The 27,150-nt window shown below is 49.3% G+C and overlaps 1 protein-coding gene across 2 annotated transcripts in view; it reads left to right on the top strand.

The window, feature by feature from the left end:
* Window positions 1–27,150, top strand: part of ITSN1 (intersectin 1) — a 231,801-nt gene that overhangs the window by 173,583 nt on the left and 31,068 nt on the right. Inside the window, exons 26-29 of one of the 2 annotated variants that reach the window (XM_032630426.1) lie at window positions 1,770–1,891; window positions 5,279–5,396; window positions 7,082–7,273; window positions 26,596–26,717. In XM_032630426.1, the coding sequence (XP_032486317.1) occupies window positions 1,770–1,891; window positions 5,279–5,396; window positions 7,082–7,273; window positions 26,596–26,717 (554 nt within the window). Of the gene's footprint in view, window positions 1–1,769; window positions 1,892–5,278; window positions 5,397–7,081; window positions 7,274–7,643; window positions 9,162–26,595; window positions 26,718–27,150 lie in introns of those variants that run through there. The other variant, XM_032630425.1, reaches the window with a different exon arrangement.

Here is a 27,150-nt window from a genome sequence, read left to right on the forward strand (position 1 = left end):
GTTCTATACATACAAGCCTGAAAGAAGAAAGAAGCAGATGTGAAATCATATGGTTGTATGGCCTGTCTTCCTCTCTAGGTCATTTGAGCTTTTGTGCTATTACAACCTTAAGAAATTACAGGTTGAGAGAGTCACCGCAGTGCTGACAGGGATGTGTGTATCTGTGTCTGGTGCTCAGCTCCAAATGGGCTTACCTGGCAAGGAAAGGTGGGTTTTTAGGCAGTTGTAGGATTTTAGTCTGACTCAAATGTTGGACCACCCCAGTCAAATGTCTGTTTTAACCAGGAGTATGCTACATTTTGAATTGTCATTCCATAGGGTCCAGAGGGGCTTAACTTTGCACTGAAACCAGCGAGCTGCTCAAAAAAGCTGGAAAAGACAGAAAAGAGTGTCAGGGCAGGTCACTGGCTACGCAGGCCAGGTCTTTTGAGGAGCAGGGACATCAGGGGCCAAATCGGGCACTGATTTGGATCTTTTCCAAATGGAAAACTCGTGGAGTTTAGAGCTAGTCCTTGGCATGTTGGGGGAGAATTCTCATCCCCAGCACAGATTTCCCAGCTTGCGCTCTCAGTGGAGCCCACGTATGTGTACGCTGGGCTCTTTCTCGCTTCGCCTGAGCTCTGGGATGCATGTGTCAGGGCCAGCCCGCACCGGGACGGCCTGGCGCCCCTAGCCTGGTGGCCGCTTACTGAACAGGGTCCTAGGGGGCTAATGTGCCTTCAGGGAAGGAGGAGCATGGGCCTTTCACCTCTTTCCTTCTGTCTGTCTATCTTTACTTCATTGCTTCTTTCTTCATCTCTTTCTTTCAAGAACAGTTATGATGGGGAGAGAGTGGAGAGGAATAGAACAATCTGTTCTGTCTTGCTTCTAGAAGTTCACAAGACCGTCGCTGCGGATACACCAGCATTCGGTCAGAGGAGGATTTTGTCCTTTCGTAGTTGAACTCATGTGCCAGGAGAAATGTACTTTTCAGAGCCTGGTCTGTGGTACTGCTGGAATTTTTCCCATGAGACTGTTCACATTCAGGAAAAGTACAGAACTGTTTACATTTTTTGTTTTCTGTGCTGAATTGTTGTTTTGCATAAAATCCCTCCTCTTGACTGCAGGATCGTCCTCTAACTTGAAGTAAAAAGAAGTAAACTTACATTGATGTGATTCCTACCTGATATTCAGGGATCACCCTCAAAATGTGAGCCTCAAAGAAAATGGGCTTGTGGGTAGAAGAGAGAGTCTAAAGAAAGTCATAACATAGAAAGAAATTAGCTAGTGCACACTCCTGGTGGTTTCTGAAGAAAACAGATTTCTCTTTCTACTGTACTTGGCAGGTGGAAAAGGTTCACTTGATTCGCTCAACCATCCTTGACTGGACCATGTGCTAATAATAATCAGCACTGTGTGAGAGCGGAGGGCAGTTGGGGATGAATGAGGCCCAGCTGCTGCATCGGGGTGTTCTTGGGAATTGGGGCAGTGGGGGTAGGGTGCGGACTGGGGGGAGAGTGGGAGGTTGTGGAGGCAAGTTGGTACGTTCTGAGAGATGAGGGGGTCCTCGAGCAGACTGGGCAGAACCAGAAGACAAGCCCAGCTCCTGAATACTGCATTTGCCATGTGGTCAAAGAAGGGCCACCGAGCCTTCTTCATTTAGTAGAAAACTGGCCCGTACACCAGCTTTGACGATGTTGACCCGTGAACCTGGGAGGTGGCTGTGTCTTCTTAGGCTCTCCTTTTCCTGACTCTAATGGTGCACTGTTATGTTTGGTCTTGTTTTCCAGAAATTGCCCAGGTTATTGCTTCCTACACTGCTACTGGTCCCGAGCAGCTTACCCTGGCCCCTGGTCAGCTGATTTTGATCCGAAAAAAGAACCCAGGTGGATGGTGGGAAGGAGAGCTGCAAGTCAGTGTCTTTTCCATTTGTTTAAAATTCTCTGCCCAAATTTCAATATGCAAGATCTCAAAGGGACACCGTTTCGTTGCAAAGTACAGATAACCCTGCACCACCTAAATCCTGCGTTTGTGTAGTGAGAGATGCCATGTTATCTGAATCGATTTGGTTCCTAAGCTTTGGGCAGCCAGGAGCAGAATTGTGAGAGCTAAGAATTCTTCTGAAGATGTATCTAAATCTATTGCATTCTTGAGTTCAGACAGTGAGTGGTGGGATAGTGAGAGTTCATGACGGAGTCATCCTTAAGTCACAGCATTGAAGGAGCGGAGCTTTCCATGGGCGGGGCTGTAAGGTGTGGTACCAGAGTAGCCTTTGCATTCAAAGCCACATCTGTACAGCACAGCAGTTTTAGTTCCTGTGTGTGTGTGTGTGTGTGTGTGTGTGTGTGTGTGTGTGTCTGTACCCTCAATTCATCTTTCTGTCAAGGCAAACCTTGGTCAGGAAGGCAAAGGTCTATGTTGTGGTGAGGTAAAGAAATACAGTACCTTTCTGTGCAGCTAATTAAAAACTAAAGAGCCGGAGAGTGAAGAGTGAGCTGGTGGACTGAAGAAATGTGTCTTGGCTGGAATAGAAGGCACAGCCTGGAGTACGCAAAGGCAAAAGTTGCCCTGGGAGCTTGCTGGTGGGCAGCCGTAAAAGCCCTATCGAGCAGGGGGGACGGGACACAGTTGATTGGCTCAGGATTCCACTGGGGTCCTGGAATCCACACCCCCTCCCCTTTTTTTTTTCTAATTTTTTTTTTTTAGTGATTGAGTTTTTTGGCTGCATGGCTCACAGGATCTTAGTTCCCCGACCAGGGATTGAACCCAAGCCCCGGCAGTGAGGGCGCCAAGTCCTAACCGCTGGACCGGCAGGGAATGCCCTCCACTCCCCCTTTTAATATGTCTCTTCCTTCACTGGATAGGAGGAGGCCTTCCTCAGACCGGAGCGTCTCATTTCTTGTAGAGAGTTGCCACCTCATTGGCTTTCCCATCCATATGTGACTCCCCTGTTCTGAAGACTTAAGGGGTGTCCCCTTGACATACATACACTAATATGTAATAAAATAGATAACTAATAAGGACCTGTGTATAGCACAGAGAACTCCACTTCGATGTACAGTAGAAACTAACACAACATTGTAAAACAACTATACCCCAATAAAAAATTTTTTTAAAAAAAGGGGGTGTCCCCACTGGCCCTCCTTATCAGCCTGCTGGCCAAGACTCCCCTCAGATGCCCTCTTCCCCTTCCAGCATCCGTCTTACCAGTCTGACCTCTCACAGCGACATCTCTACTCCAGCCTCATTCGGTGATTTGCTCTCTTGAAGACAAGCAGCAACCCTCAGACCCCGATGCCTCACTGCCTTTGCCCATAGCGCCTCCCCACATGGTCATCTCCACCTCTCCCCCGTTCGAGAGCCGGCCAAATCCCACTTCTTCCGGAAGCTTTCTGTGACCATCCCACCAGAAGCGACGTCTTCTTCCCGTGAACCGTGGTGGCCCCGATGCCTGCACCACTCTTGGTATTTAGTGTTGATGTGGATATTATTACTTCCATGCATATTTCTTACTTCCTCTTGTAGGCTGTCAGCTCTTTGAAGGCAGAAACCATATTTTTTCATCATCACGTTCCTTGTACCTTGCTCAAAAGAGAGTCCTGAGTGGCTCTTGCAATCCATAATTGCTGTGCCCAGGGGGGTTTCTGGTGCTTTCACCAGCCCTTCTCCCCTGTGGATACACAAATGAAGAAATTGCCAGTGAGCTCTGTGTTCCGCCCTTGTGAAGCTGCAGGGATGGGGGAAATGGTGGAGCTGTTGTGAGACCTACGGCAGCGTATGCTCAATAGATTAACATGGGGGAGCTTTTAAAGGAGTGGCTTCAACCATTGGTGGATTAACTGTGGGTTAGAACTTTAGTCCTTGAGCCAAGGACATGAAATCTATGACTCCAAGGAAAGTGAAATTTGATCGGCGTTCTAAAAGTAACCCAGAAGTATCCCTCTTGATAAACTGAATCAGATGAGAGAGCAGAGGTAAGATGGTGGGAAGTTTCCTTTTCTCTTAATTTTATTTCCTTATTTTTGGGAATAGGTAATATATTCACATGGTTTCAAATTTTAAAATTACAGGGGACTTCCCTGGCGGTCCAGTGGTTAAAACTCCGCGTTTCCTCTGCACGGGGCGTGGGTACAATCCCTGGTCGGGGAGCTAAGATCCCACATGCTGCGTGTCGTGACCCCCAGAAAATAAATTAATTAATTAATTAAAATTATGAAAGGGAATTCAAATGTCTCCCTCCCACCCTGTCCCCAAAAGCAGCTGTTTTTATCAAAGCCTTGCTTCTAGAGGGTGTGTGTGTGTGTGTGTGTGTGTGTGTGTGTGTGTGTGTGTGTGTGCTGTAAGTTAAGTTCTCTGCTCCTGGTGATGTGCAGAAGGGTAGTTATAACACTTATCATCATCCCTAACTAGAGTCTTCATCTCATGGAATTGTGTCAGTAGTGCAAGTCTTGGTTCGCCAACTTCATTATAAGTTCTTCTGTGTCCTATACTATCCCCTTCCAACAACTCCCAGCATGTAAACACTCAATGAATGGATTTTGTGTCGAATTAGATAAAAGTGAAGGAGGCAAGAATGGTGGTGGAGAATGTGGCTGATCCATCACATAAGCCTGATGGCTTTTGAAAACAAGGTGAAGTTTAGACTCCTTGTGTCCTCCATATATTGCGTGTATGTCATCTTGTATATGTACAGTTATTCTCCATAAGAAGATCGCAGATGTGACTGTGAATCTTGGCTTGCCACTGATTAGCCTGTAACCTTGACATTGTCACTTAACTTTTCTGAGCCTTACTCTTTTTATCTGGGAACTAGGAGTAGTAATAGTGGGAAATGGAAATAGTAATAGTATTATCCTTCTGGAATTGTTGTGTAGGTAAATGCAGATAAGGTGCTTAGCACAGGCCTGGCTCATAAAAAGCACCCAGCACGTGTTGACTGCCATTATTATCATTCCTAAAATCCATATATAACACTGGCATAAACCGTAATCTCTACATTACCTGAAAATGACAGCTGAGAGCTGTTAAATGAGCAGAGTTTCCCATCCTGTACATACTACATTGTGCTCTGTGATCCACACAGTCCAGCCCATGCCAGAACATTCTAGGCTTTGCTGATTGATAGCTGCCACAATTTGGATTTTAGCTGGCATGTTTTCATTTTGTAATACAGTAATCCGTAGATTCTACTATTGATGTCATTTGTTTTTCAGTTATATGTAAACTTGGTATAAGTGCAAAGTATAATATGAAAGAACATGAACCTTTGAAACATTGTAATGTAATTTTTTGTTATTAGGCACGTGGGAAAAAGCGCCAGATAGGCTGGTTCCCTGCTAACTATGTCAAACTTTTAAGCCCTGGGATGAGCAAAATCACTCCAACAGAGCCACCTAAGCCCGCAGCATTCCCAGCAGGTAAGCAGCTTATACTCTCTGCTCAGAAGATGGTCTATGCGTCATGGTAGCCTTTCCACTCAATTTTTTTAGCTTAGATTGTCTTTCACACTGGCTGTAAGCGCTTCTTGTACTTGATGGGGCTGACACCCAGCTAATGTGATATGGAGTATGTTTTTCAAAAGGACCAAGTATCGAAGCAGCTTTGCTGTGCTGGGTACAACAGAGCCCTTGTTGGAACCGGCTTCCTAAAGGGGCCCTGAATGCTATGCCATTGAAGCCAGATTTTTCTCTTGATTTCCTTCCAGCTATTTAAATTGGAATTTGGGCTAGGGGGCGAGGGGACAAAAAGGGCCTCCTAAAAATAAATGGCCGGGGTCTAAATAGGTCAGGAGATTGAGCTGGGAGGCCCCAGGGCTCTGTTGGTTGTAATGTGCCGCTCAGCTGAGACTGAAATAGCTCCCCTGCGACATTTCCTGCGAACACAGGGGCTGCGCTTAATGGACAGGATGTTATACACGCTCTCCTAAAGGGCTAAAAAGGAACAGAGGCTCGGCAGCTTAGATGGTTGGCTATTTTCTGATTGAAGAGACCAAATTAGATGCTTCGGTAATAGTTGAGATGGGCGAGGTTAGGGGAGCAGACTTCTGCTTTAGGTCTTTAAGCCATCAGTGCTTGGGTGGCACTTGTGGAAAATGCAGAATTTTCATTCCAGTACCTTGTGGTTAAATGTCTATGCTGTACATCCCCAGCGAAATCAGATTAAAACCTGGCAGCCTTTGCAAGAAATGAAAGGACTGGCCAACACTGTGACTGGTTCCCAACCACAGCTGGGCCCCTTTGCTTGAGCCGTGGCCTCATGTGGGCAGAGGGGTGTGGTGCCAGCTGGATCTCCTCTTCCTTGGGGAGGCCTGGCGGCGTCCCCTTCATCAGGTTGGTTAAAACCCGCAGGAATAGTTTGCTGAGGTGATTGAATTAGCTGGAGCATCTTTAAAGCCTAAGACTGTATAGAGGTTGGTTAGGAAAGATTAACTGGGGGTAAAATCTAACTAGGCAAACTTTATCTGAAGTGTAAAAATGCCAGGGAATAAAGGCAGTGTAACCTCCTATAGTTTTGAGGGAAAAATGAGAAAAGAAAAATTGTTCTTGAATGTGGAAATTGTGTGTTTCTTTGAGAAAAAATTTTGAGACACAAAGGTACAGCAGAATAAAACACTGATTTTACTTTTCACTAAGAGTTGAACTTTTTGGAGGTCAGATGATAATTACCTTCCACCTTAAAAAAAAAAAAAAAAAAAGAAATAAAGAGCAACAGTGAAGTCCCCATGATATGCAGCTGTGTGTGAAGTTGGGCCAATGTTCAGAGTCAGCATTTTGAAGGAGTGCCGCTGCACTCAAATAGAAATGATTCCATGGAAGCTTTCAGTTATCACTGTACATTTTCTGCTGACAACTAAACGTGTAAAAGAGGAAGATATTATAGAAACTCAAGGCTTGGTCTGACATTTTTGCTGTCGTCTTGGTTTTCAATCCTCCATCTTCCTCTACTGCCCCCACTACACAAAGCCCATCAGAGCCCTCCACTTACTTCTGTCCTCTTCGGAGAGGACACAGATGAGACACGAGAGTACCTAATACCCCCAGGTAGCCTGTCCCGCGAGCCGCGCAGGTGTGCCGCCGCCCCTCACCTGGCCTGTCTCCTGCAGTGTGCCAGGTGATCGGGATGTACGATTACACCGCGCAGAATGACGACGAGCTGGCCTTCAATAAGGGCCAGATCATCAACGTCCTCAACAAGGAGGACCCCGACTGGTGGAAAGGAGAAGTCCACGGGCAAGTGGGGCTCTTCCCGTCCAATTACGTGAAGCTGACCACAGACATGGACCCCAGCCAGCAATGTAAGTGCCCTGGTGCCTCGGTTGCCTCTCCTCTCTGGTATCTCATGGTGAAACATGCAGCATTGCTCTGATTCTGCTGAGCTTTGTTTGCAGAACTTAAAGCTAGACCATTGCTGCATTCGCAACAGTCTCTTTGAAGACCTTCTGTAATGCAAGACTTTATCTCGTGGGGTTTTTGTTTTGTTTTGTTTCTTTAAAAAAAATCATTCCTTCTGTAGCATGTCCCCTCCCTTCCCTCCCCCCCTTTTCCTTTTTTTTTTCTTTTTAATCATTTTGGCACCATGCTGTTTACATGCCTGACTCATTTTCCTAGCTTGAATTTTGCTCATTGTTTTGTTTTGCTTATGTGTTGTTTTCCTCCTTTTTCTAGGAATCATATGTTGTCCATCCCCCCCTCAGGCTTGAAAGTCCTCAAAGAGACCCACTATCCCATATCACTGCCCAGAGGGATGATGGGAGATGCAGCCTTGATCATGTGACTTCCAGCATGATCACCTACTGCCTTCTGAGTAGAAGAACTCACTGCAGAGCAGTTTACCTCATTTTACCTTAGATGCATGTGATGGCAATGTTGAGTTATTACTTGCACAGATAGAAGCAAAAAAATTACAAAAATACACAGGGTAGTGGGTCCTTTTGTGGCTTTCCTAGTGACTCAAATTGACTTCCCCCCACCTTTGCACAGGTGCTTCCAATAGTTTTCAAATTATTTTAAAATAAATACCTTAGCCTTTTAATAAAAAAATAAATGAATTACTTCTTTGCTATTTTGGTTTTGCAAAAAGACCCACTATCAAGGAATGCTGCATGTGCTATTAAAAAATGTTCCAAATGTCCATAAATCTGAGACTCGATGTATTTTTTTCATTTTGTCCAGTGTTACCAACTAAATTGTGTCGTTTGGGTTTTTGACCCCTACTATAGAAGTCCAGAGGAGTTCAGTATATCTGTTTTAAAGACGTGTAGAACGAGGCCAATTAAACAGAAGCTGTTTTGTGCTTGTTTGTGTGTATCAGATGTACCTTGTTGAGCATGTAATAATACATCCTGTACATAAGAAATTAGTTCTTTCCATGGCAAAAGCTGTTATCTTGTATGATGCTCTAATCACATTACATTAATTCTATTTTGCACAGTGACCTTGTAGCCACACGAGAAAGCACCTGTGTTTTTGTTCGGTCTCAGATTTATCTGGTTGAGTTGGTGTTTTCTGTTTTGGGTTTTTAATTTTGCGTGTTTTCATACCATAAATCCGTAGACAACACCACTGAGGTTGTTACGATCAACAGTATCTACAATCTCGCCTTAGTCTCTGTTACACCAAGTTTTATTCCAGTGACTTTTCATGGAATGACGTATTTTGAACAAGTAATTTTCTTGACAAGAAAGAATGTATAGGAGTCTCCCTGCAATTAATTTCCAATGTTTACATTTTTTAACTAGACTGTGGAATTTCTACAGATTAATATGAAATGGAGCTCATGGTCCGTTAATGTGTTGGATATGTAGTAGCTGAAGCCATGTTTGTCTTTTAAACACTAGTTGGAAGCTCTCAATAAAAACGCCGTTGCCGACAGCACAGCAAATGGGGCGGGGGGCAGGGAGCCTCAAGCACAACCTAGCGGTTCTACTAATGACTTTTAATAGTAGTGAACTTCTGTTTCTACGTCTCTCCCCTTGGGGATTCCGTGCTGGCGATTGTGTAGAGGTCTTTCTCCACTCACATGGTGCCGAGAACGAGGACTCCCCCTCATTCACTGGCGCGTCAGTATTTTCATGGATATGAATGTAAAATATATAAATATATAAACCTGCGGCTTTAACAACTGTAATACAACTTTTGAATTAGTTATGTGTATAGATAATTAAATTCTTCATATAAAAGTTAGACGGAAATGTCTCTGTGTTCTTGATGTTGGAAGCTGGCAGTGGTGACGGGGAACAAGCAGACTGGACGTGAGCAGGTGGCCTGCTGTCCATTGTGATACAGACACCATGAGAGCCTCACTGAGTCTTCTTTGAACGGCCCTCCCTCTTCCCCTGCTACCCACCCCTCCCTGATCAATCTGCAAACAGTTAACCCTCATAATACTGGTTTTGAAGAATAGAGCTACCACCCAGCTTCGTGCTTAACTGTCTCATTGGGCTTTTGGTACATGGTACTGATACATTGGCAGGTGTGTGATGTGACTCAGAGTATAAAACATTTGTCCAAAAGATATATCACGATAAGGGTCTGTTGAACATACAGATGTGGGTAAATACGGAAATTTTCACATCTTCCATACTGTTGTTCTCCATCTGTTTCTGCCTTGCACACTCCAGTCTCGTTGCCTTTGCAGAAACAAACTGGTGTACACGTTGATGGAACTGTTGGCTGCGATGACCACGTGCTTGATTCCGTTCAGGAACTTCACTTATTGGTCCTCCCCTGCCATTCAGTGGAAAAGTGATTTCCTTCATCAATTCACCAAATATTGTGGGGGAGAGATCCATCGGGTGTGGACGCCCCTCTGGGTTCTGGGGAGGGTGTGCTGCTCCGTCAGTAGAGACAGGGTCCCTGTCCTCATGAAGTTCATGTTCTCATGGGAGGAACAAGCAGAAAACCAAACTACTGCATAAGTATCTGTACATAAGTATATGTGGGGTGGGTGTGTGCGTGTGCGTGTGTGTGCTAAGGTGATGCGTTCTATGCTAGGAGAAATATGGATACCAGGTAACACTGAGCAGGACATCTAGAGCCGACCGGGAGGGGAGGGCGTTGAAGGGAGGGATCAGAGAACACTTCCAGGAGAAAGGGATGTGTAAGCTGAGACCGGAAGGATGGGTAGGAGCCGGATGAAGCCGGGAAGAGAAGTGGCTGTTTGAGGCAGAGATGTCACACGGAGGCCCAGAGGTGGGCGGAGAGATCCCTGTCACTGTCCCCCAGCCCACCCCATTGTGAGCGGTCTCTTGGCCGGGACCCCTTCACCTGTATAAGTCAGTGTTTCCAGCCTTGAGCTCGGCTAGCAGGGATGCAGTTGCCAAGGTGGGTAATGCTCTATAATACTCTCTATAACTCTCTCCAGGCCCTCTCCATAGATCATCCCTCTAGGCTGTGTTCTGAGTTTGTTGACACAGGTTGGTCCCCAGGAAACTGCTCTTTCCTCCTCCCAGATCATTCAGTTTGCACTGGATTGTAGAGTATCCATCTGACCCAGTGCTCCTCAACCAGAGGGAGGGAAGACCACGGCATCCAGTGGGTAGAGGCTGGGGATGCTGCTAAACATCCTACAATGCACCGGACAGTCCCCCACAGCGACAGTCCCCCTGGGGCCACAGCGATCTGGCCCCAGGTGTCACCAGTACCAAGGTTGAGAAACCCTGGTCTCTTCTCATCCCACTGGCTGCTGTGGGTAATGCTCTCCTGGTTGCTCTGGGTGAATATACTTGCGACTGAACTTTGGGTACAGTTTTGCCCCAGTGGCACGTGGACAAGAAGAGGACAACTTGCTTTCCTGTGTCCGCCTGCCCCACCCATGCAGAGCAGGACCCAGAGAGCTGAAGGCAGCCACGTGGCCCAAGCTCCAGGCTGCCTCTGCATAAAATGGTATCTGGGAGAAGCCGATCTAAAGCAAGGATTCATTCCCCTGTAAAGTTACAGTGTATTACATCATTGCATGTCCACCCTGTTCTGGAAGTAGGCCCAGATCCCCTAGCAAGTGGTGACTGGGTCCTCTCCACCTTCTCTGATGGCATCAGGAGAAAAACCTGCTAACACTAGCTTAGGAAAACCTTCGAAGTGGTGGGTTTAACTGTACGAAGTATTTGCCAGTACTCCTGTTTCTGACCTATAAAACGGCAGTTTCATGTGGTTCAACCCAATACACTGTATGATCTCCGGGCACATTCTAGGGTAGGTGCTCAAGAACGCCTGTCCAATGGGTGGGACCGGGAGCTAGTGAATGAGAGGAAAGCACCGACTTCCGGTTCTTGGGTCGCAGTCTATCACCCCCGGAGAGGAGGCCGGGCTGTCTCTGCACTTCCCTTCCGCTTTTAGGTGTGAGCTTCCTGAGAGCAACAGTCTCCTTAGAAGGGGCTGCTCCTGAAGCCTCTCGCTCATTGGTCAGTGCAGGAGGCTGAGGACCAGGATGCCAGGGCGTCTTCCCCTGCGTCTGGACCAGGTCTCCATGCCAGCCCGGGTCTCAGCTGAGGAACAGGCCTAACAAATCAGTCAGTCCTGTTTCCTGGCAGAGTGAAAATCACTTATGAGAGAAAGTGAATATTCATTTTTCCTTCTAGCAAAATTGTAAGTTAACCCTATTCATTCTTTTTAGTTCCCAAAATGCCCAAGAGAATTTTTATGGAAACGACACGGAATGCCAACAGTCCCAAAACTGCACAGAAAAATAGCCCTTTCTTCAAAATGTCTGATATTTTGGATCTGGTAGGATAGGGAAACATAATGAGGTCAAGGATCACCATAGCTTGATGTGAACATCTCACTTCAGCCAAACTTCTCTTGGGCCTTTCTTTAAGAAAATTCCACACATAAAAACCAGACTTCCAAAGTGTTTCCTGGTGTGTGGTGATTCCATATCAAAGGTTTCCATTGCCTCTTAAGAAGGTTCTGTTCTTGACATTGAAAACTCCCTGGGCATTTTTTAATAATATAACTTGAGTCACAAAAACTGAAGGTTTTGTTTGTAGAAAATGAGAATCAGCTATAAAATTGTATCGATGCCACCTCCTGTTAAGCATGCTACCTCTTTGAAGCTACGATGTTATTATTTTATGTTGTCAGCAGACTGTGTGTGTGTGTGTGTGTGTGTGTGTGTGTGTGTGTGAGAGAGAGAGACAGACAGACAGACAGACAGACAAAGAGAGACAATGATTTACAGGTGACTTAAATGCCCACGTCAGTAGCTTGGTAACAGTGGGTGAATGGTGAGCGCGTAGTACCACCAGTAAGCAGACAAGTATCACTCTCGAAGATCCTGGCACAGGCTGACAGCCACTGTTCCCACATCTACTTGGCACATAATGTCACATGATGCCACAGGCTTCCAAAGAGGAAGCATCCCTTCCTTTGACCCAGCCCATCATGTTTTTAAAAGTTGGACAGAGTCTCCTCTGTGTATTTTCTCCTAACTGACACAGGAGGAGGAAAGGCACTTTTGAGCTGCCATTTTTCATCAACGATGCTGCTTCACTCAGAGTACTGAACAACTTGACTCCCCTTAGGTGCCCCAAGCTGCCCCTTCCCCCCTCGGTCCCTGCCACACACAGTCCCCTTTGGTCCCAGTCCACTTAGTTGCAGTCCAGGCCCCACATAGGAAAAGGTCTACAGTGGCCGCAGGTACATGCAGAGGTGCTACCCCCTGCCCCCCGGGATTACTTGAGGAGGTTGAAATCTTGGAGAACACTGGGCACACGCCCTGCACTTTGTAGCTGAGGGCACTGACGGTCTGGGAGCTACAGTGACATTCTCAAAGGCAGCTCCCAGACTCTCTGGCTTGTGCATTTGAGAAGAGCAGCCCTATCTCTGCCAGGGCTTCAGAGCCACCCACCTCCACATCATCAGTGACTGCATCTGTGGAAAGATGGAGAGCGAGTTCCCCTTCCCTTGTGTGTTCCTCCCACTCCTGGGGCTGCCATGGGAGGGAAGGATTCCAACATATTGCTGCCCCTTTCAGCACATGGGCTCAAGACGCCACTGCCTTCCTCAACCTTAGTCCTTCTCACTGCAACTGCAGGCAGATTTTCCAAAGACACAGGCTCTCTCTCACTCTGGATCAACCTAGGAACACGTGTTGCTGTAGCTTCTCAATTTTCATTCCTTGGCCGCTGTCTATAATAACACAACTTATCTACAGGTTTAGTGTAATATATGACTCCATTTCTCTTAAAATTTTGGAACACTTGCTTTTCTTTCTTTCTTTTTTTTGGCTGTGCTGTGCAGCTTGTGGGATCTTAGTTCCCTGACCAGGGATTGAACCTGGGCCCACTGCAGTGAAAGCGCCGAGTCCTAACCGCTGGACCACCAGGGAATTCCCTGGAACATTCTATTTGGGTAGATAGTAGAGGGGAGCGTGAGGGATCCACATAACTGTATCCTGGGCCCTTTTAGAGGCTAGGAAGCAATACAAGATGGCAGTTCAGAGCAGGGGTTCAAATCCCAGCTCTGCCCCTCACTGGTTGTGTGGTCGTGGGCAGATGACTTAACCTCTTTGTGCTTCATTTTCCTCGTTTACATATGGAGAGATAATAATAACACCTAGCAGATAGTAAGCTCCCAATAGGTATTAGCTTTGTTGTTACTGTTGCTGAGGAGAAAAGGCATCTGTGCCTGGTCGGGGAGCATCACGGAACCCATTTAACTGGCTTCCTGTTTTCTTGCATTAAACCAGACAGCACAGGATCGTGTGCATTTAAGACTTTCAGAAAACGCGCTTTTGCAGATGGGGATTTCAGAGAAAAAAGCTTGGACAGCTTCCCTGAAAACTGTCAGACGTCTCATTCATTTGTGCGCAAATCGGGGCCCTTCTCAGTTAGCGGGAGGCTGGCCCATGTCAAAGCAAGCAGCTTTTTCAAACACCTTCCTGTGCTCCCTAAACGTGCAGGGGCATTTGGGATTTGGGCCACAGTCTCGGCAGATGTCCTGGCAGAGGGGGAGAAGCCGCCCTGGGTTTCACACGGCTGGTTGGCAGTGGGGAGACCAACAGAGCCAGTGGAATGCACGAGGCTTTTAAATGTCACGTCTGTGGACTGTGTTGGCAGGCCCATGCGGCGCTCCACAATAAACCTGTCACACAGGCATTGAGTCACTGGGTCCTTTATTTCTCATCACTGCATTCTGTGGCCTTGTGTTCTCTTGCCAGCAAAGATTGGAACGTTCAGCCCCCAAATATGCCAGAAGCTCGTTGTTTTTTAAAGCAACCATGTAGCTTGCCTAAGGGATGTGTATCACTAGGGGCTGCTTCCCCAAGGTACTGTCTCCAGAGCAACCACCCCCAGCACACTTGAAGACTGGAGGTTAATTTTCTCCTACCCCCCTGTGCACACCCTGAGATGCTTCTCAGGATCCAGAGCTTTGGGCCTTGGGCATCTCTGCCCTCTTTGCCGGGCCTCCAGCAGACCGCAAGCCCTACAGTCTGCCCCAGCACAGGAGGCAAAGCCAGGATGCCCCCTCTCCTCTCTGGGGCGTTGCCTTGGGGTTCTGAGGCCCCCTTGGGAAGGGCCCCACACATCTGAATCCTCTGCTGATGTGATCTCGGGCAGGAACCTTCACCCTACCCCATCCTCAAGGGGCAGAAGTACATCTGCCCATCCTCTCCGTCCCTTTCCCCCCCTCCCGACTGTATCACAGGCTCAGGACACCGCCTGCATGCTGATTTCCAGCAAGCAACTCCTTTCCCGCTACTTCCTTGAGAATCTCAGCTGAGGAATATGGATCCAGGTGTTGAGGCTGAGCTCAGCAGAACCCCAGCAGACAGGGCGCCTGCTCCCCAAGCGGGAAGAGGCCACCAGCAGACAAATAAGCAAAATCATTTCAGCTAGTGGTGGATGAACTGGGACAAGTGTGACGGAAGGCCAGGGCTACAGCAGATGGCCTCTCTGGGGAGGTCACGTGGAGGGGTGGAGATCTGACTGCAGAAAGAGTCGGCATGCAAACGTCAAGGGGAAGCGTATTCCAAGCCCCAGGAACAGCCAGTGCAAACGCCCCAAGGGTTGATGAGTTTCTCCTGCTCCTCCTGTGAGGATGCACCAGTCTTCTACCCGGTACCTGCTCCATGCTTGCCAGCTTCCAGCCTCTTCTCCACACCATGGGCAGAGAGCTATTTTAAAAACCCAATTAATTCTGCTTAAAATCGTCCAGGGAGGTCCCAGTCCTCCTGGGATAGTGACCCCAATCTTGCATTTGGTCCATGAGGCCCCGCTTGATCTGCTCCCTTCTCCCGCCCATGTGCAGCCCCTGCCCCACCCTCTCATCATTTATTCCTACCTGTTTGCCCATTTGTGCTCAGCCTTCCCCAACCAGGGTCTTCCTTTCTGAGCTGCTGACGGGACCACCATTAGTGGCCTCTGTCATCTACAAACCTTCCACGTTTCTGGCGTCAGAACGGGTTGTGGGTGCAGGGGCTGCAGCTACTCTGGCTTCCAGGAGGAGATACTGATGCTTAAAGAGGTGAAGTCCCAGGCTGGTCTCCAGCATCCTGGTCTAATGTTCTTCCTAGTTCCTTCTGCTACCTTTTGGGTCACCATGATGACCCTAAACAGAAGTCCGGGCTTCTGTTGGCCCAGTGGGTTTCCAACTGGCTCTCTTGAAAACTGCCTCCTCTGACCTCCAAATTACTTGAGGGAAAGGTCCACTTTTGGGACTTCTCTGGTGGTTCAGTGGTTAAGACTCCACGCTTCCACTGCAGGGGGCACGGGTTCAATCCCTGGTCGGGGAACTAAGGTCCCGCATGCCGTGTGATGCAGCCAGAAAAAAAAGAAAGGTCCACTTTCATCACTGGTCCCCACTGTGGCATCCTGGCTGGGCAGACAGCATGGACGTGGAGCCTTTCCCTACCTTGGAGATCCCACGACTCAACCTCCCTGAGCTTCGTCTTCCTCCCAGGGCTCTGTGTGCCTGCACGTCCGGGGGAGGTGGTATGTGTGCTCGGGTCCATGGACCCCCATCACCGGCCCCGCCCTGCCCGTCGAGTCTTACGCAGCCAGACCTTCTATCACCACACTTTCCTCACCACCTCTCCAAGATTCTCGCATTAAGCTGAAGCCACTGGTGGGCCCCAGCTGGAATGCCCTCACCTCATCTTCCGCTGCTCTGTCTGCCCACCTTCACCCCTCCTTTCTCTGCTGCCTTGGCCAGCCCCTCTAACCCGCCATGTCTGAGCTCTTTGCTGAATACTAGTTACTTACCGTACATAAGCTGAGTGGATGGAGGCTGATGCATAGACAGAGATACTCTTACCTCCTTCCTCAGACTGTGAGCTTCTTGGGAGCCAGGTCCTATCCCATGAAGACCTACAAACACTAAATAGCAAAGGTACCTGCCTTTGTATTTAGTACTGAATGATGCCCAGTCTCCCCATCTGCTTAGAAACTGGAGGGCAGCCCCTACCTCTCACACTTGTGTATTCCCCACGGTACCTCATTCTCGGCCGTTGCTCAGGAAGTGTCAGTGGTGGACAGTCTGGTGTTGCCCCCCCCGTCGTTCCGCAGGCTTACTTCTTCATCCCCAGCGAGGCTGGAGGGAAAGGACGCACCCCAGTGTCCAGTCTCCCCGCTGTGTGTGGCCTAGAACCTTGCACCAACTGCACCTGGGAAGGCACCGCTCTGAAAAGATAAATCCACATGAGGGAATTCCCTGGCGGTCCAGTGGTTAGGGCGTGGCGCTTTCACTGCCATGTCCTGGGTTCGACCCCTGGTTGGGGAACTATGATCCCGCAAGCTGTGCGGTTGCAGCCAAAAAAAAAAAAAAAAAAAAAAAAAAAAAAATCCATGTGAGAAGACCTTAGAACAGGAAATGAGCTTGTTAATCATGAGACTTATTATTCACCATTCTTACGCCACCCTAAATAATATATATTGATTTTGTGTTTGGTTTTATGTCTCCCCTCCACTAGAATGGAAGCTCCATGGAAGCAGGGACTTGAGGGCATCTCTGCAGTTGCTGAGAAAGAGAAGGAGATGTCATGGGCTCGGGTGGTCTCTTGTGTTCCAGCGGGGTCAGTTTGCCAAGTTAGGAGAGACCACAGGGGACCAGGTTGTTCTTAGACCCTTGTGAAGAAAGTTCCACTGAGATGAGAAGTCCACCCATGCCCCTGTGGACCACCCAGAGCTGGCTTGGTGTCCGGAGCTTCCCATGGGCTGAGGCTGCCCTGGGACTGATCAGCCAGGGTCATTTTCAGAGGAGACCTGGCAGCCTTGACCCAGTCTGGTTGCCACCAACCCCCACCAGCCTCTGGCTCTGAGGACAGGAGTGTCCTCTCAACTGGGTCATCCAGGAATGGACTGGGAGAGCCATGGGTATGGGCCACCCTCAGCCCCACTCTTTCAAAAGCTCGTGGTTTCCTTGTGAGTCTCCACTTTCCAAGGCAGCAAGAGCAAAGGTTTTATTCCTGATCACAGAAGTCACCGTCCATCTCTGGACTCTGCTCTCCCATCCGTAAAATGAGGGCATCAAGCAGACTGATCTTACAAGCTCTAGCCCTGGAGTTGGGGGTCAGGTGGTGGTGGCAGTGTGGCCTCCGGGAACAGAGCATCAGAGGTTCTCTGGGCTCTGGGGTGTGGATGGCCTTAGAGGATGGCATTCTGTGGTTACGGCCATCACATCTCCTCGGACAAGTGGCGTGAGTAAGCTGCCTTGGGCTGGAGTCGGTTCAGCGGTTGTGGCCACTCTCATCCTGCATGTGCCTGGACAGATCTAGTTTCTGAGTCTTACTCCCTCTTTACACCAGGCGCCTTGTTTCCAGGCAAGCTTCCCTCTCATGGCATGGTCCTCACCGTTGGCTGCGCATCAGAACCTCCTGGAAGGTTTACAAGTCATGGATACCCGGGTCACACCCCAGCCAGTCATATTCGATGAGTCTGCAGTACAGCGGGGACGCCAGGCTTTTTAAAGGCTCCTTAGGTGATTCCGACGTGCAGCCAAACTCGAGAGCCACGGCCCCCTCCATCCTCCACGCAGCTGCCACAGTGACCCTCCCAAGATACAGCCAGACCTTCCCTGGCTCCCCAAGCAAAGACGAAAATCCAGACACCTAGCTACATTGTTCAGAGCCTCCTTGACTGTACTTCCCCACCTGTTAGGGGTGAATTGTGTCCCCCAAATTCATATGTTGAAGCCCTTACCCTTATTCTTCATACCACAGAATATGACTGAATTTGGAGAAGGGGCTTTTAAAGAGGTCATTAAGATGAGGCCATCAAGGTGGGTCCTCATCCAGTCTGACTGGTATCCTTACTAAGAAGAGGAGATTTGGGCACAAAGGGTCACCAGGGATGATCTCACAGAGAGGAAAGGTCATGTGAGGACACAGGGAGAAGATGGCCAGCCGAGGAGAGAGGCCTCAGAAGACACCAGACTTGCTGACACCTTGATTTTGGACTTCCAGCCTCCAGAACTGTGAGACAATACAGTCTGTTGTCCAAGCCGCCCAGTCTGTGGAACTTTGTTACAGCAGCCCGGCTCACTGATGCATGACCCTTCCACCAGGCGAGCGGCATAGTGATCAAGAGAAAGAACGCTGGGGTAAGATCCCCTCTGCCTTTTATTAACTGAGGCTCTGGCAAGTTACTTAACTTCTCTGTGCCCGTTTCCCTGTCTGTTCAATGGGGAATAACAGCAGTGGCTACCACATAGGATTACTGGGGAGGATTTCGTGAGTCCATGAACGTACAGCACTTGGAACCATGTGGCTCAGAGTAGCATCCGTGTGAACTTTCCGTTCTCCCTGGTACCCCAGCCTCTGCTTCCCTCTTCCTCACCTGCCTTCTAGCCCTACCACCGCACTCTTGCTGCCCTTTTCTCCGACTGCCCCTCTGCTCTGATCCCTAACTCCTACTCACCCACCCTGACATTTGCCTGAGGAAAGCCCAACTCAAATTCCTCCTCCTCTGGAAAATATTCCCAGATCCCTCTCATCAAAACTATGGCCTTGGGACTTCCCTGGTGGCGCAGTGGTTAAGATTCCGCCTGCCAATGCAGGGGACACGGGTTCAAGCCCTGGTCCGGGAAGATCCCACGTGCTGCGGAGCAACTAAGTCCGTGCACCACAACTACTGAACCTGTGCTCTAGAGCCCATGAGCCACAACTACTGAGCCCACGTGTCACAACTACTGAAGCCCACGCGCCTAGAGCCCATGCTCCACAACAAGAGAAGCCACCGCAATGAGAAGCCTGTGCACCACAAAGAAGAGTAGCCCCTGCTCTCTGCAACTAGAGAAAGCCCACGCACAGCAACAGAGACCCAATGCAGCCAAAAATAAATAAATAAAATAAATAAACTTATATAAAAAAAACACTATGGCCTCCTTCCTCATACTGCAATAGAAATGTGTTTGTACTTCTGACACACCGATCTGCCTTGTGTACTCAAAAGATTTATTTACGGCGGCTAGTAAGGACCCCTAAAATACTGCAGGATAGAGCACACTGACAGCGGGAACTCAGAAAGAAAGAAAAACAAGGACGGTGACATAAACGGGGCCAGGAATGAGCTAACAAATGCAGACCATGGGGCACTTGATGCTACACCAGGAATTCCAACATCGGTTATACAGCCATGGATGATATGCCTTTGATTAAAAAAAAATTACTAACATTCTTTTTGATGCAAAATTAAGAGATGATTTATCCCTGAGAGTAATTTGATTTTCGCCACTTCTCAACAGTCGTTAAATTGCCCAGCAGCCCATGTAGCTGGATTCTTCTTCTTGGGAGACAATTAAGCTTATCTGGAAACCACATTGGCGCTTTTAAACTTCCGGGTTGTGACTGAGTGCAGCTGAGTAGAAGGCCCTGATGAGTCCCTGGACAGGCTGCAGAGGGATGCCTGGGCTCAGCTGGGCATAGCTCAGGGAGTCTTTGGTGCCATCAGGTACGATTTCCCCCACCTCTCACCACAGGCCTCCGTGCCCACTTGGCATTTCTAGACCCCCATCAAAATCTAGTCTTGGGCTTCCCTGGTGGCGCAGTGGTTGAGAGTCCGCCTGCCAATGCAGGGGACACGGGTTCATGCCCCGGTCCGGGAAGATCCCACATGCCGCGGAGCGGCTGGGCCCGTGAGCCATGGCTGCTGAGCACGCGCGTCCGGAGCCTGTGCTCTGCAACGGGAGAGGCCACAGCAGTGAGAGGCCCGCGTACCGCAAAAAAAAAAAAAAAAAAAAAAAAAAAAAAAAAAAAAATCCAGTCTTAAGGATTTGCACCTCTGAGGTCTCAGGGATGGATGACAGGGTGCATGGTGTCCTCTACGAGGTACCTGTGAATCAGCAAGGACCAGAGTGTGGATAATATGCCCCAGCCTCCAGTAGACTGAAGCTTCCACAGGACAAGCGCCTGTCCTGCTCCTTCATCAGTGAATCCCAGCGTCAAGCACAGTTGCGGCCATAGCGGGCCACAGCTTAGAGAAGAGGGGGCTTAGACATCGGCTGCAGGGCAAGGACAAAGTGCTTTGACCACAGAACCTTCTTGTTGTCACATCCATTGTGGGCAATAAGGGCAACACGATTAGATTCATTTTCCCAGGAGAATCCAGTGTAGCCTTGAGGGAAGTGTGCCCGCCTGGCAGTAGACACCAGGGCCATGAGGCTCCCATTTCCTACATTCAGGCCAACCCTGGAGAAGCCTTCTGTGTAGACAGGAGCTCCAGGATCCCAGTTAATATGGATCATGCTGACCCAGGGCCATTTAGCCAGAGGATTTGGACTGAATGTCCCCACAGACACTGGTAGATCCTTTCCCTTAAAGATGAAAAGCCATAGCCCAAGCTTCCATACTGCTTCTCCCCTGTCCCTCTGGCATCATGGCCTCTGTAATCTACTTCCCACCTTATCTACTGTCTACTTCCACACTTATCTTCCATAGCATCTCAGTGTTTACCTGGCATGCTGGCCCACACGTCCCCAACATAATGGCCCCATCCTCCCTGGCCATATAGAAGCCTGGCGCAAGGAGGACCAGGTCCTCGTACAACCTTCCTCCATCAGGATGGAGAGCATCTCATTTTCTGAGTTGCTGCATTCTCCACCGTCGGCACAGCCCGCAGGACCATTCTTTGTTGCTTGCTATTTTAAATTTAATTTTCATGTCCAGTCACCCCCAGGGCTGAGTTTCCTTGAGGACAAGGACATTACCTTGCTTATTTCTGTGTCTCTTGGACTTCAGGGGGAATGCAATGCATATTTATTGACCATCTCATTGTATATTTTGGCCCTTTCATAAGAGGAATGAAGCCTGTTTATTTGCTTTGCTCTGTGGCCAGCTTGCTGTGGGGCCTGGTTTGGTTTTAAAACTTATGGTCCCCGCTGGGAAAGGAAGTAGAATGATTGGGGTAGGGAGAGGGGGCTTTTTACCCTACATCTCGACACTTCTTGTCTTTGGAACTGTTTACAATAAGCATGTGTTCGTGCATTACTCTTGTAAAAAAGCAATTTATTTAGATTATGCTGTTCCTATGAGCAATGTCCCACTGAGGGGACAAGATGATCTTTGGGGGTAAGATACTTTTCTGCAGTGCCCCAGACTCAAATCCTTTCAGAGGGGCATCACGGCTCTCTCTGTTCTGTAAATGTGTCTAACTATACGAAATTATAAGGGACAGCACACAGATTAGGAATTTTACATGGGTTGTAATTGGGGACCATTTCTGACTGCCTGGAGTCATTTGCAATATTATTTCAGCTGCGAGTGGATTATAGTTAGTTATAAGAATCCCTCCATCATGCCGAGATGTCCACGAAATTTATTTGCTGTGCTTTGCCCTCTCGTTTTTCACTGGGAAAGGAAGCCAGCAAAGCATGTTTATTCTGGTTCCCAAAGGAGAGAAGGACCACATCCCTCCACCCCTAAAGAAAACTCTCTATTTGAAATGTCTTTTCCACTTACCCTGCTCTGAATAATGGAGTTTCTAAACTCTTTTGTTTTTCTAAATATTAAATTTTCAAAGGAAGGATATTTTTGAGTTCAAAGCACCTATTTCAAGTCTTTAATGGTTCTCTTGGTCTGGCATTCATCAGCAAGAATTTTTAAAACAGCATCCTATGGGTCAGTTCAGTAGCCCAAGCCAACATTGTTGGCACATAATGCTGAGACAAATCTCCCCACAAAATCTTTGCTGTTCATTGGGTTCTGGGTCCTGGAGAGGCCATCTGGACCATCACTCTGTCTCCAGGCAGGCTGGTTGGGGGGCCAGCACAGGGTGGGATTTGTTGGGGCAAGTAGCCTAGAGTCACACAGCACTGGCCCCCCATATTTCTCAGCCTGCTGGGTGGATTGACCGAAGGCTGGAGCTGCCGGGACTAGGACGCCAAGCAGCCTTCTCATGTCCCCCACCTCCATGAGCAGGAGACGGTCAGTTCACCCTGAACTGGCCTCAGCACCTGGGATTCTAAGACCAGTGGCCCAAAATCCACCCTGGACCTTCTGCTGTTGCTCTGGCTCTGAGCTTCTTCAAAACCACGCTGTGGGAAACTTGAAGACTCAGAAGAATGAACTTCTGAAATCCAAAGCAAGCCAGTTCCTGTCATCTTTCCTTACAGGTCCTTGTGTCCGGTTCCTCAGTCGTTCTGTGTGTCTCTGGTCACGTGCACCATCCTTGCTGCAGTTATCAGTTTCTAGGAATGTCACCGTTTCTCAGTGGGGTGCTATTGGCACTGGAGGTGGGCCATTCTCCGTCCTGTATATTGCAGGTCATCTAGCAGCCCTGGTTCAGCCCCCCAAATTCCAGCAGCCACCTCCAGTCATTATGACAACCAAGAATTCATTCTCAGCCTGGAGTTGAGTGGTGGTTGCAGTGCAATCCTCAACCTGGTGGGGAGCAATACCACCCTCAGTCGGTCTTCAGCCTGTGGGCGGGCAGTACCATCTTCAGCCTGTAGGGGGGGCAGTACCATCTTCAGCCTGGGGGAGGGGCAGTACCGTCTTCAGCCTGTAGGGGGGGCAGTACCATCTTCAGCCTGTAGGGGGGGCAGTACCGTCTTCAGCCTGGGTGAGGGGCAGTACCTTCTTCAGCCCGGGGAAGGGGCAGTACCGTCTTCAGCCTGGGGGAGGGGCAGTACCGTCTTCAGCCTGTGGGGGGGGCAGTACCATCTTCAGCCTGTGGGCAGGCAGTACCGTCTTCAGCCTGTGGGGGGGCAGTACTGCCTTCAGTACTGTTGGGGGGGCAGCATCACCCCCAGCTGAGGACCCCAGGGTTCTTAGCGCTATGCTCTGGGGGTCAGGCATTTCTCCTCTTCCATCATGAATTCCCAGCACCCAGCACAGTAGGATATCAGTAAATATTTGTCAAAGGAATGAAGGACCGAGATCCATGAGCAAGCTTCAAGAGAGTCTGCAAATCCTTTAAAATTGTGTGCAAAATGTGTATATTGTGTGCATTGTATACATATGTTTTCTGAGGTAAGAGTTCATAGCATCCACCAGATTCTGCAAGAGGAATTGTGACCTACGGGGACGTTTGGAAGACTGTTCCAACCAGTGTCCACTACTAGCCCGATGTTTGTGTCCCTGCAAACGTCACTGCACAGTGTGTGGGAACTGAGTTTTAGAGCTGCTGGTCTGTACTAGTACTCTGATATCCCTGAAGAAAGGAATGTCCTGAAAATTGCAGGGGAGACTCTGCTTCCCTGAGTTCATACAAGTCTGTAATGCAAGGGCTGTATTCTACCCTTTAACAAGAAATGGCCTTACCCCTGGGCCCTTGGACTCACTAACAGGAAGGTTTGGTAAGAATAAGGCAGGAATGAGATATTTTCCTCCCAAATTCAAGAGTGTTTCCTGGGTGGCTTTCCTAAAGAAAGCTAAAGAAATTGGTGATATCACTCAGCTTCCGGTAAGCCGGGGCTCACGCATCACCTTGGCAGAGGTTGGCTGAGCCCCCCAGGTGAGCAGTCATGACTTGCTTCCTTCCTGAGAATTCATTGTTGATGCAATTGTTTTAATAAAACACAGTCAACGCACCGAGGCAGGAAGGACAGCTAGGCCAAGCTGGTGGCTGAGCAGAGTGCCCGAGTTCCAGAAGCATCTGCAGACCTACGCAAAGGCTCATACTCAGCCCGTGGCCCTGTGGAATTGTAGTTTAGCCGCACTGCCACGGCTTTGAATGAGGTCTCGGATGGAAGGCCATGGAGGGTGTTAACATGAAAGCCTTGATGCTTTCCTGGCATCCATCTGCCCATCCTGGGATTATCCTGTCCCAGGAAGAGAAGCTCCAGCATTCTAGAGAGGGCATTTGGCCAGGGGAGGGGACAACACTGAAGGCTGGAAGCGCCAGCTCAGAGCTAATCTTGGGCCCAGTGAAGCATTTACCAAGAAGTCTATGATATCATTCGCCCCAGAGGGATCGTTCTATTTGCAGAAGCTTCCAGCATATAGACTAGATCAGTCACGAGCCTATTTCGAAACTCCCTTGGGGGAAGATGGAAACTCTGAGGAACCCCTGATAGTTCAGAGCAGTCTTCTCAGATTTGAGTGTACCTAAAAAGTTACCTGGATAGCTTGTTTCTTTTCTTTTTTTAAAAAATTTATTTATTTATTTTTGCTGTGTTGGGTCTTTGTTTCTGTGCGAGGGCTTTTTCTAGTTGTGGCAAGCGGGGGCCACTCTTCATCGCGGTGCGCAGGCCTCTCACTGTTGTGGCCTCTCTTGTTGCGGAGCACAGGCTCCAGATGCACAGGCTCAGTAGTTGTGGCTCACGGGCCCAGTTGCTCTGCGGCATGTGGGATCTTCCCAGACCAGGGCTCTAACCCGTTTCCCCTGCATTGGCAGGCAGATTCTCAACCACTGCGCCACCAGGGAAGCCCCATGGATAGCTTGTTAAATCAGATTCCAGGACCTGGCTCCACAGTCTAGTCAGCAGGGGCCTGAGCATCTGCATTTCTAATAAGCTCCCAGGTGCTGCTGATGCAGCCTGTCTAGGGACCCGACTTTGAGAACCACTGGTGTCCAGCAGGGGGTTCTGCACTGTGCTCCACGGCACCCCCTTGTGGGGAGAAGAAGGGATGCGAAAAGCAAGTGAATGGGACTCAGCGCCTCACCCCCACCTACCTCCAAGACACCTCCCAGTCTTCTTTACAAATCCGGTTTTGGTGATTAAACAAAGAACCCCTGATAAAAAGGACAGGGGTGAGGGGACCACTGACCTGGAAGAGGTAGGTCCAGACCTGCAGGAGGGGTACTCCCTAGAGCCGCGAGCTTCCCCGCCCCTCATTCCAGTGTGCCTGCGGCAGGGGACAGCCTCTGCCCGAAACCCGAGAGCATCCAAAGCAGACCAACCCCAAGTAACCAGCTAAGTGAGCAGAGGCCAGGGCGGGCGCCACCTGCTGTGCATGCCCCACCCAACGGCAGCAGAGCCTACTCCTCGTGGACCTGCAGCCAAAGCTGTGTCCGGCCGTCTGCACCTGGAGGAATTTCCTGTCCGCCTGTAGGTTCACTGCTCAGCTCCTGTGAGTGCAGGACAGCAGCCTGGTCCAGGAGAGTTTGCCCAGCAGTGTCTGGATGTGCCCCACCTCTGCCCTATCCCCGGGCCCACCAGGAGCCTCAGCATCGCCATTTCATCCTCCAAAAACCAACCTCAGGATAACCGTGTGCCCTCCTGTAGCTCGGATCCAACAGCAGTGATCTGGGGTAGAGTCCAGTCTCTGGGGTCAAAGTGTCAGGTTCCCATCTCAGCTTCTCCACCACCCAGCTGAGAGAGCTTGGGTGAGGCAACCTCTCTGACCCTCAGTTTCCCTGTCTGTACAATGGGGATGATTTTAGTGTCTATGTGAGCATTAAACACAACTGTCAGTGTTCAGCTCCTGGTAGAGCACCTGGCATGGTGAGAGCCCTCAGGAAATGTCAGCCAGTTGTTACTAAGTCTACTCTGTTTATTTTGTTTGTTTTGGTTTGTTTTTAGGCCGCCCCATGTGGCACGTGGGATCTTTGTTCCCCGACCAGGGATCGAACCCGTGCCCCCTGCATTGGGAGCACGGAGTCTTAACCACTGGACTGCCAGGGAAGTCCCCACTAAGTCTTCTCTCTTGACACTCTTTTAGTGGTTTTGCTGAAGCAGGAGTGTGAGGCCTGTAATGGTTTCCTGAGGCTGCTGTAACAAATGACCGCAAACTGGGTGGGCTTAAAACAACAGAAATTTATCTTCTCATAGTTCTGGAGGTGAGACGTCCAAAATCAAGGTTTGGGCAGGACCATGTTCCTTTGCGGGCTTCAGGGGAGAATTTATTGCATGCCTTTCCCTTAGCTTCTGTTGCTGCCAGCAATCCCTGGCATTCCTTGGCTTGTAGACACGTCACTGTAAGCTCTGCCTCTGTCGTCATGTGGCGTTCCTTCTGTCTGTCTCTGTGTCGTCTTCTTATAAGCACGCCAGTCATATTGGACTAGGGCCCGCCCTAATTGAATATGACTTCGTCTTAATTAGATTGCATCTGCAGAGACCCTATTTCCAAACAAGTCCCCTTCAGAGTTACCAGGGATAGGACTTGAACATATCTTTTTAGGGGACAACACTGTCTAACTGGAGTGAGACCACGAGGCCACGAGGACCCTGGGGATCTTCCCCATGAAGCTGTACAGGCTTCCCCAGACCTGGACTAAATTGTCCCCATGGTTGTGTTTTGCAGGGTGTTCAGACTTACACCTCTTGGATATGTTGACCCCAACTGAGAGAAAGCGACAGGGATACATCCACGAGCTCATTGTCACAGAGGAGAACTATGTGAATGACCTGCAGCTGGTCACGGAGGTAAGGGCAGCTGGGGGTGCTGGGGCAGGGTGGGGGGCACTGGCAGAGGGTGGGGAAGGCAGCGACTCTGTCAAGGAGGGCTGGGTCCTGATTCCCAGTGTGAGAAGCTTTCCGAGGTACGGGACCATCAGGACGGTACATCACAGAGGAGAGTCTTACCCAAGAGAAGATGCTTAATTCTCATCCGTGGCCACGGACTCCCAATTCTCATCTGTGAGTCCCACCCACAGAGGGGCAGAGACCCTTCAAGCCAGGGATAGACGAGCCTGTGAGGAGTGCATGAGAGGGGACACACGGGCTGTGAGGTGGGAGTCTGAGCTCGGCTCAGAACACTTGCAGCTCAGCCACCAGCTAATCGATGCTGTAGAGCATCGTGTCCCTGGCCCCCAGCGGTGACATCTGAAAGATGGCAGTCACCTGCTGATGTCTTGGT

The sequence above is a fragment of the Phocoena sinus genome, chromosome 4, assembly GCF_008692025.1.
Source record: "Phocoena sinus isolate mPhoSin1 chromosome 4, mPhoSin1.pri, whole genome shotgun sequence".
In the NCBI taxonomy this organism is placed as follows: Eukaryota; Metazoa; Chordata; class Mammalia; order Artiodactyla; family Phocoenidae; genus Phocoena; species Phocoena sinus.